Source organism: Pundamilia nyererei, unplaced genomic scaffold, assembly GCF_000239375.1.
Source record: "Pundamilia nyererei isolate P.nyererei 1_Seehausen unplaced genomic scaffold, PunNye1.0 scaffold00049, whole genome shotgun sequence".
NCBI classification, from domain to species: Eukaryota; Metazoa; Chordata; class Actinopteri; order Cichliformes; family Cichlidae; genus Pundamilia; species Pundamilia nyererei.
This window is the reverse complement of record NW_005187450.1, coordinates 2,515,699-2,534,814: the sequence shown is the minus strand read 5'-3', so window position 1 is coordinate 2,534,814 and position 19,116 is coordinate 2,515,699. Positions and strand designations below refer to the sequence as shown.

At 40.9% G+C, this 19,116-nt stretch overlaps 3 protein-coding genes across 3 annotated transcripts; 1 reads left to right on the top strand and 2 right to left on the bottom strand.

Moving 5' to 3' along the window:
- Positions 1–1,634: 1,634 nt before the first annotated feature.
- LOC102209843 (chymotrypsin-like elastase family member 2A) lies at positions 1,635–4,010 on the bottom strand. The gene is made up of 8 exons (XM_005732988.1): positions 3,924–4,010; positions 3,714–3,802; positions 3,257–3,354; positions 2,974–3,096; positions 2,710–2,846; positions 2,194–2,339; positions 1,930–2,082; positions 1,635–1,726 (listed from the first exon to the last, which is right to left on the bottom strand). Exons 1-8 carry the CDS (start codon positions 3,958–3,960, stop codon positions 1,709–1,711), a joined length of 801 nt encoding a protein of 266 aa, XP_005733045.1. The 5' UTR covers positions 3,961–4,010; the 3' UTR covers positions 1,635–1,708.
- Positions 4,011–5,333: 1,323 nt separating this feature from the next.
- ela2l (elastase 2 like) lies at positions 5,334–8,424 on the top strand. Its single transcript, XM_005732987.1, has 8 exons — positions 5,334–5,400; positions 5,542–5,630; positions 6,054–6,151; positions 6,258–6,380; positions 6,514–6,650; positions 7,311–7,456; positions 8,099–8,251; positions 8,343–8,424. Exons 1-8 carry the CDS (start codon positions 5,364–5,366, stop codon positions 8,358–8,360), a joined length of 801 nt encoding a protein of 266 aa, XP_005733044.1. The 5' UTR covers positions 5,334–5,363; the 3' UTR covers positions 8,361–8,424.
- A 5,538-nt stretch (positions 8,425–13,962) lies between these two features.
- On the bottom strand, positions 13,963–18,981 carry tmem51a (transmembrane protein 51a). The gene is made up of 3 exons (XM_005732986.1): positions 18,813–18,981; positions 16,114–16,573; positions 13,963–15,629 (listed from the first exon to the last, which is right to left on the bottom strand). The coding sequence occupies exons 2-3, from the start codon at positions 16,521–16,523 to the stop codon at positions 15,221–15,223; spliced, it is 819 nt and encodes a 272-aa protein (XP_005733043.1). The 5' UTR covers positions 16,524–16,573; positions 18,813–18,981; the 3' UTR covers positions 13,963–15,220.
- Positions 18,982–19,116: the final 135 nt, after the last annotated feature.

Here is a 19,116-nt window from a genome sequence, read left to right as displayed (position 1 = left end):
GCACACAGAAAATTAGTGTTTGTTTGGTAAGTTTTCCTTTTTACTTTTCTTGTTGGTCTCTTTAACAACTGTGTTTACGCATGAGGGATTATGTGTGATTATATTTACACATAGACCTATATACGAATTCATGTGATTTTTTTCTCACCTTTGTGTCAGTGAGTGCATAAAATACAAACTTTTGCTTAATGTGCATTTTAAGAATAGCTAATCGCTTAGCTTAACATTAAGATAAGCTAATTTTCATTTAACAACCCAAGCTTGCTCACACACGCACATCCTTACCAAATAATAGAAATTATTTACTCCATGTCGCCATAATAAGTGATTAATCAGCACTTATACATACTGCTCTGTTCTAGATATCTCCAGTCCGGTTAAAAATTTTTAAAATAAATAAGAAGGCCATTAACAATAACTTTCATACCTCTGACCAGGAATGGGATGCCAGGTGAGACGCTAGTCAGCCTAAATCCTGGAAGACAACAGTCCTGGGCCAGTCCTGGGAGTCGGTGGCCTGGCCGCCGTCCGACTTACATTGCACACGACCCCTACGGTGCCTCCTGCAGGTGGTGGGCCTGCAGGAAGATGGGCCCTTGTCCCTTTTTCGGGCTGTGCCCGGCCGGGCCCCGTGGACTAAGGCCCGGCCACCAGACGCTCGCCCTCGGGCACCCTCCCCGGGCCTGGCTCCTGGGCAGGGCCCCAATAAACCCAATCCCAGGCAGTGTGAACTGTTCCCTCGATGGTCTTTTCATAGGGGTCTTCTGAATCGTTCTTTGTCTGGTCCCTCACCCAGGACCAATTTGCCATGGGAGACCCTACCAGGGGGCAAAAGCGCCCAGACAACATAGCCCCTGGGATCCCTGGGACACACAAACCCCTCCACCACAATAAGGTAGCAATTTTCCTCCACTCAGGGACGAGACTGTCGTAGCCGGGGCTCGAACCGGCAACCTTCTGATTACAAGGTAAACCAGGTAGTGGTGGAAAGCGGAAATTCTGGAAAGTTTTGCTGTCACAGTTCCACCTGAAACCATTCGGATAACTTCTATGGAAATTATGTATTCTATTCGTGTGTCGATGTGGCTTCTGGTTTCGGAGTAAGGAAAATTATGGTTTGTTTTGTCTTCAGGGGTGTTTCAGATGACTGCAACATGGTGTCACGAAAACAGATGGATGCTCTCATCCTGCAGCACAAGCAGCTATTTAATAAAAATGAAGCCTGGAGGAAAAGACTGTTCCCAAGAACGACTGGCCTGTTTTCCCAGCCTGCAGCTTGTGTGCATTTCCCTTTGGCATGTAAAGAATTTTGCCTTTCTTGCTCTCCATAATCTATTTTTACTATGTGGTTATTTTTCCACACCCTGCTCATAACAGTTCTGTTTTTTGCACATTTTCCACTACAGGATGGAGATTCAATTATTGATGTTTGTGGTGATTATGTTCCATTCTTTAGCATGTGGTTATTAATTGGCAGGGCTATCTTGTAGTCATTACAATAAAATCCATGACTAAATGTGAAAATTGTCTTGCTTGAACAAAATGACATAGGAAGTTGTGTTCACATGCTTAATAAATGTTTAGTTTAAGCTGTTTCCTCATTGCATGACCAAGAAACCACACAGGACTCTGGATTATCCACTGTATGTTTTTTTTTTTATTTGATCACTTATCTACCTGCTAAGTTTGACAAAAGCCCGTCCATAGCTTAGTATGAGGTCATGACCTGGACAAAAAAAAGAAAAAGAAAAAGAAAAGAAAAAGCATTAAGAGGATGTTTAAAATTAAGATCGGAGTATGGAACATTTTATAATTTGTGTAATAATTAGCGCAAACAAGTGACAGATCATCTTTCTGTTGTAGTTTTGTCTTTTAAAAAAGTATCTTGTGTACTGTGAGATATTTGGAACAAAAGTTTTTTATACTTACATTGTTGATCCAGGATGTGTAGGCGCTGACCTTGGTGAAGACAGAGGGCTTCTTGTAGTAGTTACAGCCTGCACTTGAGCCAAAGCTCACAATTCCATGGACATCCCAGGAGCCATCAGGATTCTGGCAGTTCAGGGGACCGCCAGAGTCTCCCTAAAAGGCAAATGTGGTCATAGAAAGATGCTCTTGAGGCTAGGACATATTTTCTGATTTAAACAGCGACAAATACTTCAAAGTTGGTGAAATAAACCAAATTTGACTCACGTTGCAGCTAGACACAACACCATCTCCACCAGCACAGATCATGTTTGTGGTGACCAGATTGCCCCACCAGTCAGACCTGGAACAGGTGCTGTAATCAACAACAGGAAGAAGAGCCTGCTGCATGATGTCAGCAATAGGGCCTCCAGCTTTAGAGGAGAAAGACAACGCATTCAGATTCAGGGCTAGAGTCAAGATCGCCAGATTCATGGCCAGCACAGTTTGAGAACTACGTTGACAAGACACAGTTTTGATTTAGCTGCAGATTTAAAAACTGCATAAAAATCCAAACTATTTTGATTAATATGATGCAAGAGGTCTTTTGTGATACTTTAAAATGTGTATTTTGGGGAATTTTTGTCACTGTAAGCCAGTGACAAGAAGCAACTCACAAGAGAAAATTATCCACAGGAAAACATATTAAAACTTATAAAACCCTGAAGACGGGGCTTTGGAGCTTTATGTGAGCAGCCTTTATAGTTAGTTGAACTTTTATATAGTTACTATAATAGAACTTACTCCACAGACGTCCCCAGCCAGTGACATAGCAGGGAGCACCATTAGGCAGGGTCTCACCAGAGGTAGGAAGACAGGCAGGCGAGATGGCGTTAGTGTTTTGAACAGGTGATGACAGTTTGATCAGGGCAACGTCATTGCTAGGGTGTGGATAGAAATGTCATACTTAGAGAGTGCTAACAAGCAGCGATAGCATGAATTAAGTATTTGAAACATAATAACATAGTTTCCAGCCCACAACAGTGTACTGTGGGCTAAATGGCCCACCGAATGTTGTAAGAGTCCCAGTTAGGATGGACAACAATAACAGAAGGGCTGATGGCGATGGAGCCAGACTCATTGGCGGTGTCCAGACTGTGTTTTCCCAGGTAAACTCTGTAGGTGTAACTGCTGCTTGGCCAAACACAAAAACAATAAGAAAAGTTATGCATTTTTGATATATAAGTTATATATGGCAATATATAACACCCTACGATCTCTACAGTATGTCTGGTTCTGTGCCATATGTGTGCACTCCATTTTAGACGTCTTCCTTTTTTCTTTTCCATACCCAATGCAGTGAGCAGCAGTGAGGACCCACTCGTTGGAGATCAGAGTACCACCACAGGTGTGATAGAAGTTGTTGCCACTCTTGTACTGCAGAGAGATCTGAGGACAACAAATAACAGCACGGCACAATGAGTTTTAACGGTAAATGGCCTGTATTTGTATAACGCTTTTCTAGTCCCTGAGGACCCCAAAGCGCTTTACACAACCTGTCACACACACACTGGTGATGGCAAGCTACATTATAGCCACAGCCACCCTGGGGCGCACTGACAGAGGCGAGGCTGCCGGACACTGGCGCCACCAGGCCCTCTGACCACCACCAGTAGGCAACGGGTGAAGTGTCTTGCCCAAGGACACAACGACCGAGACTGTCCAAGCCGGGGCTCGAACCGGCAACCTTCCGATTACAAGACGAACTCCCAACTCTTGAGCCACGATCGCCCCAGGTGTATGTATACCTGCCAGGGCCAGCTGTGTGGACGGACATCTTCTCCACCAACCACTCTGGTGAGAATGGGGGGATAGGTGGGGGTGCCGCACCCGTAGGCTAAGAGGAAACAGTGGAAAGTAGGATGATTTCTGATGCTCCACGAGAATCAGAAGTATTACAGCATGTTCACATTTATTTGCCAACACATAACATAATCGTCAAAGACGTATTTGCTTACCGCCGACGACAAACAAAGCCAAGAAAATGAACATCATTGTGACTCTCTTCAGTAGAAGTTTAGAGGCACCTGCTATCCCTTATATAGTGAGTCAGCAGGCAGAAATCGCATGTTGCAACATTTCCGTCAGCACAGCAAGTGAAATTTTGCTAGGAAAAACAAATCAACCTTGGAGATAAGTAACCACAGATATCCCCAAATAAACCTTATCTCCCCGTCTCTACCTCTGTGTGAACCATGCAGATGCCTGCTGAATTGGTCACGCCTTTTATATTTCATACAAGAGAGTCTGAAGCTTGGGTATTAAACAAGTCAGTCCTGTATTTTAACATCAAAGAAAAATTTTTTTTTCCATTTTCACACTTAGGTCCATAAATTCTGCCCATAACTACTGGAATAGCACTAGCTCCACATCTAAACCATGCCAAATGGGACCAAATAGAATAATATAAACTGTGCAAGCAATTTCCTAGTTGAAATTCTTGCTTAAATATCTATTATATAATGATTGACAAGTCAAGGGTTTTACAAAAATATTGTAGACATTTTTATACATGGTGCCCCATTCACAGCAGGTCAAAAGTAATTGGATAATTCACTGATAAGCAGTTTCGTGGTGAAACTAGGCTTTTTTTGCCCTCACTATTTTTTGGCAAATTCACCAGATAAAAGTTCTGGAGTACACTTTAATTATTCAACCTGCATTATGGTTGCGATTTACTATAACTTTCAATATGTTGTCCAGAGAGATGTAAGTGTAAGTAAAGGAGCTCAGGATGAGGCTGAAAAGCCAAAATAAGCCCATCAGAAGGACAGCAAAAACTTTGGAAGTGCCCAAATCAATAATCCAGTATATTCTTCAAAAGAACGAATGTCCTGGCCAGCTCAGCAACATCAAAAGCCCTGAAAAACCACAGAATTCACAGTTGTACAGGGTTATACTCTCTGCTCAGTTTCAGCCAAATATTCCAATACCGATCAGAGGCACAAGTGCAAATTCTGTGTCACTGTCCAAAAACTAACTGAACATTTACAAGGGAGGTAGTATGTCAGTGCTACACTAATAATAATGTATTAGTTCATTAGACAGCTGTGTCATTGTGTTTTGTTTTTCTTCCTCCACCTACATGAGAGTGCAGCATTTCAAAGGAAATCAGAATAGGGGGCGTTGCAGTAAATATGCAGTCAGGTTCTTTGTGTCTTTGTGTGAACTGCAGCATGTGGTGATAAAGTTAAAAACCCTCAATTCCACTGATACGTTTAAAAAAAAAACATAAAAAATACTGCACTCCAAAATACTTTGTCCCGTTCCGTTCACTTAGCTCCACCCAAGCATCAAGGCTTGTCAGAGGCTCAGTTTCCAAGGATTTCTGTTGCGTAACAGTGTGAAAGGTATAAAAATGTCACAGGTTGAATGGAATCTGTGGAGATACAGCCAAGATGAAGTTTCTGGTGCTTGCTCTGTTTGTCGCAGGAGGTAAGGAGCTTTTCAAACACTGCACACAAAAATCTGTTTTTATCCAGCTGTCTCTTCAGTGGGTATTTTCTACAAAATTTCATGCAGGTAAACAATGGGCTTTTTTTTTTTTTTAAATCTTTTTCTCATATGTCCCCTCAGCCTACGGGTGTGGGCTGCCTACCATCCCCCCTGTGGTGTCGCGGGTGGTTGGAGGACATGATGTCAGGCCTCACAGCTGGCCCTGGCAGGTAAACACTCAAAACTTTATTCAGAAAAATCTGAATATCATCAACATAAAATGTATTCTGTTAAAGATAGGCAGACTTTATTTACTGCTAGACTGGTAAAGACTGGTATGAAAAGTTATTGAGGCGATTTGAAGCATTATTGGAGGATCTTTAAAAAAAAGGTTTACAGTGGTTACAGTACAGTAAATTAAAAGGCATAGGAGGATATGGTTTTTAAAAAACTGAAATGCTGTACAGTTTGGGTTTTTAGATTACAGATTTTAGATTATCCAGAGAAATGACCAAGTAACAACAAACACTTTGCAAACTCCCACAAGGGTGAACAGACTGCAACCAGTGTAACAAGCAGCACTCTCATAAAGCACAAAATCAAGCTCAAACATAGCAAAGAGGTAATTCACTGTACTCTTATGTATGTTTTAGGTTTCCCTGCAGTACAACAGCGCGGGTGAGTGGAGACACACCTGTGGAGGCACTCTGATCTCTGACCAGTGGGTCCTCACTGCTGCACACTGTATCAGGTATAAGAACCAAGGGTTTTAATCATGCATGGAATTACTAACGATCACAGAAACAAATTTTTTGCTTACACATATCAGCATTATAATCTGTTCTGTCACCTTGCAGCTCCAGCAGGGAGTACAGAGTGGCACTGGGAAAGCACAACCTGTTAGAGACAGAGAATGGCTCCGTGTTCGTCGGCACCTCTAACATCATTGTGCATGAGGACTGGAACTCCTTTTTTATTCGGTAACATTTTACCGCTACTACTAAGAATTTACCTGTGAGACTTGAATATCAAAAAGATCATGTGCGTTATGTGCATTTATAATTGTGGGCTGAGTATTTGGTTAAATACAATGTTTAATCATTTCTTGCCCAGTAATGACATCGCCCTGATCAAGCTCGAGTCCTCCGTTAACTTCTCTGATACCGTCATGGCTTCTTGTCTTCCCGAGGCCGAATTTGTGCTCCCCAATAATGAATCCTGCTACATCACTGGGTGGGGTCGCCTGTTCAGTGAGTGCCCTTTTTTTTTAAAGAAAAGCTTTCTTTAATTCTATCCATCCCTTCAAAGCTTCTCAAATAATCATTACGTGACACAACTTGTTATGTAAACTGTCTCTTTCTCTTTTTTTCCCCCTCGAAGGGAAGACTATACGGATGTTTTTGATAAGTTGATTTTACTTAGTCAGTTCCTAGTATACAGTATCATCTTAGCATGTTTTTACTTTTTAAATTAAATCTATACACACATACTTTTACTAACTAACATGATGCATTTTTGGTTGTTTAGTGCTTCGTTTTTCTGGAATAAAGAATCATATTTCTGTTATTAATTTGGATAGCACAGTCGGGAATGTAAGTAAGGGCATACTTGGTGTCTTAACCACTAGGTCACCAGGGAACCCAGTCAAAGAAGAGTCAAAAATCCTTTCAGGATCATTCTGTAGACTAATCCATCATAACTATTTTACAATTAAACAGGGATGAGCAATAAATTTTTTACAAGGGAATTTTTTACATGAAAAACTGGAACTGTTGTGGAGGGCCCCGACAATGAGCTTATAAAGAAATAAAAAACAGTATTAAATAGAACTGAGTTCCGCCCTTTGGCCCCTGGATTCTTTTGTTTGAGATTTTTGTCTGAGATGAACTACGTCTTTGTTGTCCACACAGCCGGAGGTCCCATTGCTGACATCCTGCAGCAGGCTCTCCTGCCAGTGGTGGACTACCCAACCTGCAGTCAGCCTGACTGGTGGGGTTCTCAGGTGAAGGAAACCATGGTCTGTGCGGGTGGAGACGGAGTTGTGGCTGGCTGCAATGTGAGTCTAAAATAATGATTTTCTAATCACATAAAGTAACACTGTAAGAGTCACACTTTCACACATCAGCTAACTTCAGTTAAACTCAACTTTCCTAAAAGTTCAGAGTGTGCCACACAGACTGTAGAATTAACTCAGTCACACGTTTCCACATGCTGTGAATGAAGGGACACATATTTTTTGTATTTATTCTTCCATCCAATCTTCTCACTTGGCACAACATTTAGCCACAAATAAAAGCTAGTGACTAGCAAGTGCAACTCTCATTCATTTTTAAGCAAAGCTATCATATTTACTAGTCAAAGATTCTCAAATACTGGCCATTTTGCCTTTGCATTAAAATTAATTAACTGTGGGTTCTGCAAAAGCCAGCGACACAAAACAAGTTGTTATTATAAAGTAATTACTTTTTTATTAATTTTAAGGAAAAGAAAATGAGATTAATGTTCAAAAATTGTATTATATTATTCCCAATGATGTCACAACCATCTCTACTAAGCTGCATTTTTGTGAGCAACATAAAATGTAAAAGAATCTCTGTAATGTGTGATAAGCAATCAGAAAATTGTGGGCTAGTCTAAGAAATAACTGCTGAATGTGGAATTCGCACACTGATCACTTTGATTCCCCCACCTGACTCAGGGAGACTCTGGCGGTCCTCTGAACTGTATGAACGCTGCTGGAGTCTGGGAGGTTCACGGTATTGTCAGCTTTGGCTCTGGGCTCAGCTGCAACTACGCCAAGAAGCCCACTGTCTTTACCCGAGTCAGCTCTTACATCGACTGGATCAGCTCTGTAAGTGTCCATACGTTTGTGCATAATTTCAATGCTGCTAATACCATTATTTTACTTTAAGTCTAACATTTCTCTATTATCTCTTTCACAGAAAATGGTGGCCTATTGAGAGAACAGCTTTGTGGGATGAAAAACACTTTGCAAATTCTGAAATAAAGAATATATACCCACAATTTTGTTTTGAAAAGTTGCATAATTTTTTGTTCTACCATCTCTGCTTTATTGTAATTTTAGCAGTTTTCTAAAAATAGAAATAGCAGTAAAGTATAACAGAACCTTGCTAAAGGAGTCTGCATATTCATATTTGTTTTATTCTGAAAAATACTTCAGCTATTATGTTTGATCAGTGATACTTGGGTAGTAAAATAGTTTCCACTTTTCAGTGCCCTAGAACACTGATGGGAACTTCTTATCAACAACCACTTGTCCTGTACTCAAGTTTCCAGTATTTGTTTGACTTTCTGCATTGCTGACCCAGTTTCCTAGGAAACAAGAGGGAAGTTGCATGCATACAGTCTGAGTGCAAGACCGTTTTAAGCACAAGACAAAGTATACACAACAGTTGATTCTGTTCATCTGGATGTAGTGTTTTCAGTGGGAGAAACGTTTCGTCACTCATTCAAATGACTTCTTCAGTCTCAGCTGACTGCAGGTTTTGATATTAATGATCAAGGAACTGACCTCCCAGCCCAGTTCCTTCAGTGCTGCTAGTTTCTGTCATTATGCAAATATGCTGTTTATAAGATTGGATAAATCTGTGGTCAGCTGAGACTGAAGAAGTTTCGTCATCACTTGGATGGACCCTACAGATCTCTGTAACGTGAAGCAGGCAGCTAATTATTAATCTCCCGGGTCATTCATGATCACACATAAACGAAATAAAGATTGTGTCATGGCACAGGCTGGACTAAGATGTTTAATAATTAATCAAGACCCAGAACTATAAAAAGTCAGAACATGAGTCATGTCTTAAACTGCCGTCATATTCAAACACCCTTTCTAAGAGTGTATTTACTGAAAATAATCAGACAGTACCAGGAAACACAGCTAACCCTATCGCTAACCCTGTCTCAGTTGAGTGCTGTGGTTTCCGACCTCTGCTTGAGGTGGCCTCACAGAGAACAGCATGACTTATACATGTTATTCATTTATTACTACAGATATAAAATATGATGCCTTACCTAAGCTCTCACTCCAGCCAGACAGTAGTGGACACTGTAGCCAAATCCATGGAGGGGACTCTCATGTCCCCTCTCTTGTTCCTTTGGACAGCACACTGTTCAAATCAAATCAAAATCAGATGAACGCTGGCTGTGTAACTAAACCTACAATAAAACACATTTTTTTAAAAGCTCTCAAGCATAAAGTGGAAAATGTGGGTGTATTTATTATGGAAAATATGTATATTAGGTGTTTCAATAAACAAATCGTTAAATTTTCTATCTGTGGCAGCTTTAACTGTTCACCATGGGCTTTTAGCACTGATTTATGAGCCAAATTAAAGTACTGTGCCAGTGCCAGTACTCCACCATGAACAAAATACGACAAGTTTAGATTTTTCTGTTAGTTGTCAGGGCTCCTGAGCACATTAACAGGATAGCTTCTCTAGCATCAGCAAAGATGTTTGTCACCAGCAGCATGCAGTAAAGTCTGAACTTCACAAAAAAGAGAATATGCAGTCAGAAAATAGCTTACTAAAAGGACGAGATCTCAAAGATATAAGCTTGAGAGCCAATTAAAATTGTTTAGCCACCCAAACAACCATGCATTAACCCCACGCAAGTGCAGTCACCATCAGTTTAATTGCAGTTTTCTCTTTTCTTAAAAACATTAAGCCCCAAATATTTCATACTCAATTAAAACTATCAGCACAAAGGCAAAGGAAGAAGTGCAGCGACTTATGTCCCCATATGTCTATGAGCTGTGCTAAAAAGATATGAAGTTAGAAGGCTGAGCAGTTCAGCCTGGTGCCACAAGGTGGGGTAGCAAGCCAGTGTGGCAAGCAGCCTGCCCTGAGTCCAAACTGGAAGACATGCCAGTGCATCTGGAAAGCAGCCATCATCACCACCAACACAAACCCCCAGAAAGAAACTGCACTCTGCTGTAAAGAAAAGAAACGATAAGACAGAAGTAAAACAGCAGCAAACACAGCCTAATTGTCTAATTGTTGATTCAATGTCTCTAGGACTATCCACTTGCCACGAAGCTCATTATGTGGCACAGCTACAATTGATTTAGAAGTACCATTTAACCTAACAAAAGAAACAAGCTCCAGCCGAAAAAGAAAATTTGAACCCAGGACCATTTTGCACTAAAGTGATAATGCTAGCAATTTCAACAACCTGGATCTCGGCTCAAATAAAGCATTTTCATGTTTTTTACAACTAGACTGCACATCCAAAATAATAAGAGTAATAAAAATATTAATAATAATACACTAAAATGTTCTGGTTAATCACTGCCACCTGATAGTGAACATTTTAGTTACATTTTGCAAAGTGTGATCACAAAAAGCACCTTTAAAAGAAGACTATTTATGACTTAGAGATCCAACACGTGCTTTGTGGGGTGTTGTTTATGAAAGACGGGCATGCTTGATTTGTTATAAGTAAAGGTTTTTGTATATCATTGTGATTGTACCTACTCTTGCTCAGTTTGATGCCTCTAGCACAAATTGTGATATCTGAATGAAAGGGTTGCTTGCATTGCTCTTATCAGTCAAAAACATAGAAGCCCCCTCAGACAAAGCCTTGATTTTTGATTCTTGAGTTAACCTTGTTCTCCCTGCAGCTGCAGGCTCTCCATGCTGTGGTGAACTTTGGCTCTGGCGAGGGCTACAGTGTCTTTTAGAAGCCAGCTCCCTTTAGCCAAGTGCGCTCCAACCATACGACAACTACATCAACAACATGATGAACAGCTTCCTATTGTGATTACTTTACACACATTAACAATGCGACACTGAGCTGACAAAAGCACTGCCTCACAAATCCAGGAAGGGTGTTTCATGCTAAACTAAACTCACGAGTACTCTTGATTAGGTTTGTCGGTATTAAGAATGACTTAGTGTGGTTTTTGTCAGTAAAATTAAACCATTGTGTGTCAGAATAATTGTCAAATATATAATCGTGTCCTTGAAATTTGGCAACATAATTACATCTTGCTAGTGCCAGTTTGGACCTCCTTTGGCCTTCAGAACTTCCATTATTCTTCATGGCATAGATTCAACAAGGTGCTGGAAACATTCCTCAAGAGACTTTGGTCCATATTTAGCATGTTAGTGTCACAGTGCTGCAGATTTGTTGGCTGCACATCTGTCATCCCACCGAATGTCAAAGGTACTTTATCTGGTGTCTGTGGAGGCTATATGAGTACAATGAATTCATGTCATGTTCGAGATGATCTGAGCTTTGTGACATGATGTGTTATCCTCCAGTAAGCACCCATCAGAAGATGGATACGCTGTGTTCATAAAGGGATGGACGTGGTCAGGTAATCTTTGGCATTTACGGTAATGATGCTTAGTTGGTACCAAGAACGTCAGTTTCCCACCATAATATCCGCCACACCATTACACCACCAGCAGCCTGAACCTATATATGAAACACAATCGATCCTTGATTTCATTTTGTGCACAGCAGATTCTGACGCCATCATCTAAATGTCAGATCAAACACTGTCTTCCAATCTTCTATTCTCCAATTTTGGTGAGTCTTTGCAATTTGAAGCCTCAGATTCCTGTTCTTAGCTGGTAGGAGTGTCTCTCTGTGTGGTCCTATGTTCTTTAAGGTTCAATGTGCAGAGATTCTCTCTCAATACTCTGTTCCCTTTCTATAAGCTTGAAGCAGTCTGGCCATTCTCCTCTGACCTCGTTGCCGCTCACTGGATATTTTCTCTCTTTCAGACAATTCTCGGTAACCCTCAGAGATGACTCTGTGGGAAAATTCCAGTAGATCAGCAGTTTCTGAAATACTCGGACCAGCCCATCTGGCACCAGCAGCCATGCCACGTTCAAGTCACTTAAATCAAGTTTCTTTCCCATTCTGATGTTCAGTTTGAACTCCAGCAGGTTGTCTTGACTATGCACAACTGCTACCATGCCACTGGCTGATTAAATATATGTATGAACAAGCAACTGATGTGTATGCAGTGCCGTGAGTGTATAAGTATAAGGGAGAAAATAGGAATTTTATGTATTCAACAGATTATGTCGGTCAGCATAAATGCACAAAGACATAGTTACAGAACACCAATTAACAAACAATTATTTTATTTATTTTTTTATAAAATATTAATGTGATAAATTTGTTCAGTCTTCAGAAAAAACTCATTATCAAAAAACTAAACAAAAACAAAAAAATACAAATTATCAGAAATGCATGGTTTCACAGTGTATCTACAATAAAAAAAACAAACAAACAAGCAATAAAAAAAAAAAAGAAAAAAGAAAGAAAGAAAATGCAATAAATGAAACTGACAACATTTTTTTCCAGGAACTCATCTATATACAAGTATAAAAATCAGTTATGTAGTTAATTGGTCATTAGCAAATGAGGTACAGTGTTCATGTCTGCAGCACAGAAGGTGGTTTTAAAAAACTGTAGATGAATTGCAATAACTGATCTCTAGTGACATGATAATTGTGCTGTGCAGTATACTGTATAGTCAGTTGGTATCCTTATGCATTTATCAGAAACAATATAAAACTGGATAATGAAGGGTCTAATTGAAAATGTCACTTTCCTTACAAAAAAAAGTGAGCTGTGCAACTTCACAATATTAGTAACACTTAATGCAATTAATAAGTCATACAATTAAGCTTCAGCTGTCTGTCACGAAGAAGATATCAAAGTGTTTATACAGCTGCTGACCAAACCATTCCCAACGCATCGGCGTGTCTTCTATTTCGGCACCTTTGCTGCACACTTTTAAGGGAAGGCAAGTATACGAGTCGAGCTGCGATCAGCAAACAAGTGAGAATAGCTGGTGTTATGTTGGCACAGCTGCACACAGTCACAGAGTCTTTCTGTTTCCGTGTAGAACGCGAACAAAAACAAGCCCAGAGAAGCAGACTACACAGCTGCCTTCACATCTCGCCGTTCACCATGGCTACAGGCAAAAGCTCTCAACTATTCACATGTTCCATCAGTTTGCCTCAAACACTCCCTACTGTGTTTGCTGTTAGAGCATTGCAATGCTACGTTAAAAGAGCAACATTAGAGCTGAATCGAGTTCAACCAATGTGAATGAGATGTTTTAGGAAGTGCTGTTCTGAGTAGAAGGTGTTTAAACTGCACTTTACTGCATACAGCTGAAGGGCAAACTTTGCAATTAGCTGCCACTGCCAAAAGACTCCATAAAACGAGAAACTTTGAGTTTCCCGGAAAATTTCTTCTTCCTAGAAAGTCTCTTCTCTTGAACAAATCAGGACTTTAATGCCGGCAAATCCTGCTGCTTTAGTGTAAACATGAGTTTTAACGATTACGACCTCCCAAGGGTTAAATTGGACCAGGGCCTTGTGCTCTTCCCCGTCACCGGACATCCTCCCATCCTCATCCTCTCCCTAAAACACATTTGGCCAGTTTACGCCTGAAACACCCATGGCTGTACCTTAGCAAACAGTTTAGTCCAACCTGTATGCCAGCTGCACTGTACATGACTGGTTATGTTTGAGAAGTTGTTAGACAAGCACTTTTTTTTTTTTCCCCCTTTCTTTTTTTTAAATGGTTCCTCTTCTAATCAATTCTGATTAATACAGTTCAATAACTCAGTAAATGATACTAAAATCCAGTAATGCACTGATTTTGGACCATTTCACAGTTGGTAAAAGAAAAAGCAAAGAACAAACAACCTGGACAACTTAAAAAGTCAAACAGTATCCTTCAGCAAGCCTGTTTCACCTGCCTTGGGTGGAGCAAACCTGCAGAGAGTTTCTTTCAAAGGAGCCTTTCAAAAGAGAAAACTAGGATTTCTATTTTGCGAGAAATAAACATACTACCGTGGAACCATAACCAAAGATTCAACAAGGGATGCTTGAAATGCAGCAGACAGACGCTAATAAAGCTTTGTTTCATGTTGGTTCAGTAGAAAAGCTTCCGAATGAGTATCGTTGAGTAGATGCCTCACTTTAAAATGTGTAAAGAAACCCCCAGTACCAGGTTTCAGCTTTTTGAGGCAGAGACATAAAAGAAACCCTCCAAATCAAAGTCCAGTAAAACAGAAGCCATCATTACAAATGTAGAGAGACTGGATCTACAAAGCTCTGCAGACCCTCACACACACGCCAATTAAGACACATCGAAATTCATTTGATCCTAACCTCGAGAGGGCCGGGGGTGGGAGCAATACAATTGATAATGAGGGAGAGTTTCCGTGCAGCCTGATTCAGGTCAAGCCACCAAAGTGCATACAATACTCAGGCGCTGTGGACCTTACAATTGGTAAACTACAGGCGGTGCTAATCCTAAGGATTCCAAGTCCTAAATGGTAGCTATATCTATTTAAATTCTCAAAACTTCACCCCACCCCCCTCTCAGGCGCGTCTTAGGCTCTTTCACCATCAACTCACCCATACAGTCAGTGTACAGTGGAGGCCAGTAACACAAAGGTAATTTATTAACAGAAAACCTACAATAATATTTTTAAAAAAACAACAACAAAAAAAAACCTGCATGTGCAGTTTCCTCAATCCAATGTGGCACAGTCTGATAAAGATGTGTCACAGTAAGCAAGGATGCAACAAGTACGTCCTTTGCTGCCTGTATCCACTTCAGAGATCCAAAGTTTTCCTCCGTTCAGTGCTTTGGATTTCTTTGGCATGATGATTACTGTTGAACAGAGAATGTATTTTAATGCCGCTGGCCGCATTCTTCAACAAGTCATATTCCAGGTCTTGGCTTGCAAAGGCTGATCAAAATCCACAGAAGATGATCGAAATTCCACCGAATCGTTCCAAACATTATCAGCTCCATCTTAAAGCGGCGGCACTTTATCCTCATACTGCGGTGGGGGGGTGAGTGGTTCAATACTGAATCCAGCTGTGGGCTGAGAGTTATCAATGTTTTTCATGTGCAGCTTCTCCGATTTAATCCTGCGGATACTGATAGGGAGAAGCTTAAGGTTATTTTTCCCAGGTCTATGGTTTGATGCAGAAACAGCAGCAGCAGGAGGACCACTCGAATCCACGGCAGGCTGAGATCTGCTAACTGTGCCCTCTGACCCCTCGTTCTCGTACTGCACACCATCCACTTGCACCAGGTCGTCATAGGAAGGCAGCTGGGAGACGCTCGGGCGAAGGCTGCTCTGAGTGACCGGGTACTGGCCACTGCATACCGCCTCCTCGTAGGTGGGCACCGCGTAACGCTGGGCTTGCTGCTCAGCACTGTAAACATTTATGGAAATGCAAGAATAGAAATGGTACACTTTAATTACACATACTATTTAAATGCACAAACACATTATAGTCACACAATGACCGGTCCTGCACTAGCGTTGACTCACATGAGTGAAGATGATACAGCTTATATCAGGGCTGACAAAGTGATTGCCCTGATGTCTAACCCTGAGATTTACACTGCTGAAAAAGAATTTCAGCTACTGTGAGAGTAAATGTTGCTGCCTTTAAAGAAATTCTTGAGCAGGCAATAAAAACCACAAGCAGATCTCTCTCACATGTTTTCAGGTTTAAAAAATAAAAATTAAAAAAAAAATTAAAAAAAACCCACTCTCTGGGAGCGTGCTGAATACAATTAACTGAATTTGAGATTCTCTTAATAGACACAAAAAAATGAAGAAGTCATTTTGGAAAAAAAAGCCCTAATTTTTAAAAGAAGTCAAAAAGTGATTTAGTCAGTCATGAAACTCACGTTTCCCTTTGCTCCTGGTCCCTTCCTCGTGCTCCGCTGTGGTTCTGGGCCTCCCGGAGTTGTTGCTCCCTCCGTTTGTTTCTCATTCCCAGACATAATGACAGCAGGAGCATAGCCACTCCGCAGCCCGTCAAGACGAAGGCCACAGAAGACGCCTTATTTTTCCTGCCTTCACCTGCCGGGTTGCCGCTGCTGCTGCTATTGCCAAGTGGTGTTGCAGGTACCACACTCCACACAATCATCACAATACCAAGGGCGACAAGTCCAACCCCCAAAGCACACAGGGCATACTGGGAACCGGAGTTTCCATTGATTTCGCCGCTGGTGTTGTTGTTGTTGTTGTTATTGTTACTGCTACGAGCCTGTTCGTGGCCAAGAGTGTCTGGTGGTCCACCCACAGTGGAACGCATCTTGGCAGTCCCTAGATTTCAGTCAGAGCAGCTGCAGACGAAGTCAGAAACTGTAGAGAGAAAGATACAAGGGGGTGGACACAGAATGAAAATCCCGAGAGATATAGAATATGTCAGAGAACAGAAGAGAAACAAAAACACATTTAAAGTTTCTAATGTGGAAATGGTTTCTTTAAAAAGTGGCTGTCTGTGAGGTTGCGTTTCAGTAACATCAGTAGATGAAGTCTCTAAAGGATATTGACTATGTTTTCCAAAAGTTAAAAGCCGAGTCTTGCAGAGGTAAAGTGTGAAGAAAAAAAAAAAACCTGCACACACTTTTTGATCCGTCGTGCTGAAAAGGCAACTAATACAAACAGAATTTCTTTCCTAAAATTGTATCCAGACTCAAAGGGATTTTATACTTGGAGAGATATAAAATGTGAGGCACGTCAGCATTCAGCGCACTGCACATATTAGCTGCCTGACAGAGATACGCAAAGTTAGGCAGGGCTATTTGTCCTGATTGCTTTGGCCTTTGCACAGCTACAAAAAGGTCATTTTCCTAATCAATAGTGGCACACAGTAGGGGAGGGGGGGACAGCATGGATTAAACAAGAGGCTTGCACTCCAGCTTTAAAAACTGTTAGCCTCATTTAGGGAGATGGTCAAATTCAGATCAAAGTGTTGACCCACAAGTAAGTAATAAGGTTATAGATTGCACTCCTGAACCGAAATTATTAATTATATATGACAATATAATATATATGCATTTATAGTAAGGAGATCAGCATCGTGAGGGTTTAATTCATAGCCTCACCTTACGCCAAAATAGTTGAATATAATGGAAATTTGGCAGTGACCTAAAAAAGAAAAATCTGACATGTAAAGGAGCTGATTATCATAATTTCTGGACATATTAAGTTCCTCACCAGCTCTGAACACACCGTTAATGTGTTCCTGAGAATGAATTACGAGCCTCCAAAACTCCCCTAGTTCTAGTAGCAGGAAGCCTAACTCAACTCTCAATAGTTAGAGCTCTCCTTAATAAATAAGCGTCATTTCGTAAGGTATTACCGAACATGTTACAGAGATTTGTTCTTTATATGCATCCATTTTTCAAAGAAACCCTTCCAGTAGGTGTGCTGAATGGAAAAAATAAAATAAAATTTACAGCAGACTCACAAAGTCACATGTCATATCATAAGGAGCTACACTCAGCACTTTAAATGGGCAGATAAAGATTATTACAGCCCCTGTAAAAATAAATAAATAAATCTGTACAACATTATCATCCCGTAATTTACAAAGAAATATACAGGGTTTCTGTGTCAACCTACTTTTTAATAATTCAATTATAATAAATAAGCAGTTTTGGGTTCATATTTAAAACCATAACCAAACATTAAATCAAACACTGCCCTACAAATTAAAATAATTCTCTGAAGCGCAGTGAGCATGACCAATAAGCACACTTGCGCATGTGCTGCATGATTTTATTTTGCATGCTTTAGAAGGTGCAGGACGACTACTAGGGACTGTAAATAAATTAGGACAAAAGCGCAAAAGAAATGACCTCGAACCACTCAGGAATGTCATCGCGAAATACCCATACTATGGATCCATCCATGGATACAGTAATAACAGTCTGTCTGGTTGGTAAACGTGCCCAGACCTGCTGCACTCTAAAGTAGCCAATTAAGTGAGCCCCCCTCCTCCCCATTCCCGTTCTAAGGAATGCATGGCATGAGAGTGAATCCAGCTCATCATGACAGCTGCAAACGCAGATACCACGTCCTACTTTTCAAAAAGTTGTGCAGTTGAGACGTGCAAAGTGAGGTCACATATTATTGACTTGCTCAGGGGTAGTTACAGTCCAATCTAACAGGTTTATTTCACCAAACAACACAGTAACACATTAACAGGCCTGCCCATTTGAAAAGCAATCCCTCCACAGGCCCGGGCACAACATATTTCTAGTGATGTTGTCGTCATTGTCACCTAATCTTAAAAAAAAAAGTCAACTCGACTCTAAACTAAACCAACTCAAGCTACTAGTATAACTTTAGCACTCGGGTGAGTTTTACTAAATATGACTCACAGCTAAAAAAAAAAAATGCCCGCGTTCGTGCCAACAATGGGACTCTTTCTTACTTTGAACCCGGGAGATAAGTAATGAGGAAAACTCAAACCCTCGGACAAACACCCTTTGAGAATAAATGATTAAATAATGAGTCGTCAGTGTAACTTTTAGTAACATTCAGCGATACTTACTAACACTTCAGCGAGCAACTTTAACGACGTTCCACTCACCTCTGCATCCTAAGTGACTCCTCTTCGTGTTCTGCCTGAACTTGGGAGCTGCGCTGTTTATTATCGCACACTGTCGACACTGGCACGACTTTATGAGGCATAATTTGGTGACAAATAACGGTTAACGACCAGGAAGTTTTCTCTGAGAAGGATGGGCCCGGTCACAGAGAAAGCCGGAAGGAGGGGGCTCCAGCCACTTAGACTTCCAGTTTCATTAACTCTTTCGCTCTCGGCGCGTTAATAGACGGAGTCAGGGTGGTTCTTCACTGTCACACACGCTGTCCCCTCCACTTATCTGCTGTAC

Coding starts and splice junctions, on each gene's coding strand:
- tmem51a (XM_005732986.1), bottom strand. CDS start 16,523: ATGCGTTCCACTGTGGGTGGACCACCAGACACTCTTGGCCACGAACAG. Junction 15,630..16,113: donor GACCAGGAGCAAAGGGAAAC/GTGAGTTTCATG, acceptor AAATGTTTACAG/TGCTGAGCAGCAAGCCCAGC.
- ela2l (XM_005732987.1), top strand. CDS start 5,364: ATGAAGTTTCTGGTGCTTGCTCTGTTTGTCGCAGGAG. Junction 6,381..6,513: donor TGGAACTCCTTTTTTATTCG/GTAACATTTTAC, acceptor TTTCTTGCCCAG/TAATGACATCGCCCTGATCA. Junction 7,457..8,098: donor GAGTTGTGGCTGGCTGCAAT/GTGAGTCTAAAA, acceptor CACCTGACTCAG/GGAGACTCTGGCGGTCCTCT.
- LOC102209843 (XM_005732988.1), bottom strand. CDS start 3,960: ATGATGTTCATTTTCTTGGCTTTGTTTGTCGTCGGCG. Junction 2,847..2,973: donor TGGGACTCTTACAACATTCG/GTGGGCCATTTA, acceptor TCCACACCCTAG/CAATGACGTTGCCCTGATCA. Junction 2,340..2,709: donor TGGCTGGGGACGTCTGTGGA/GTAAGTTCTATT, acceptor TCTCCTCTAAAG/CTGGAGGCCCTATTGCTGAC.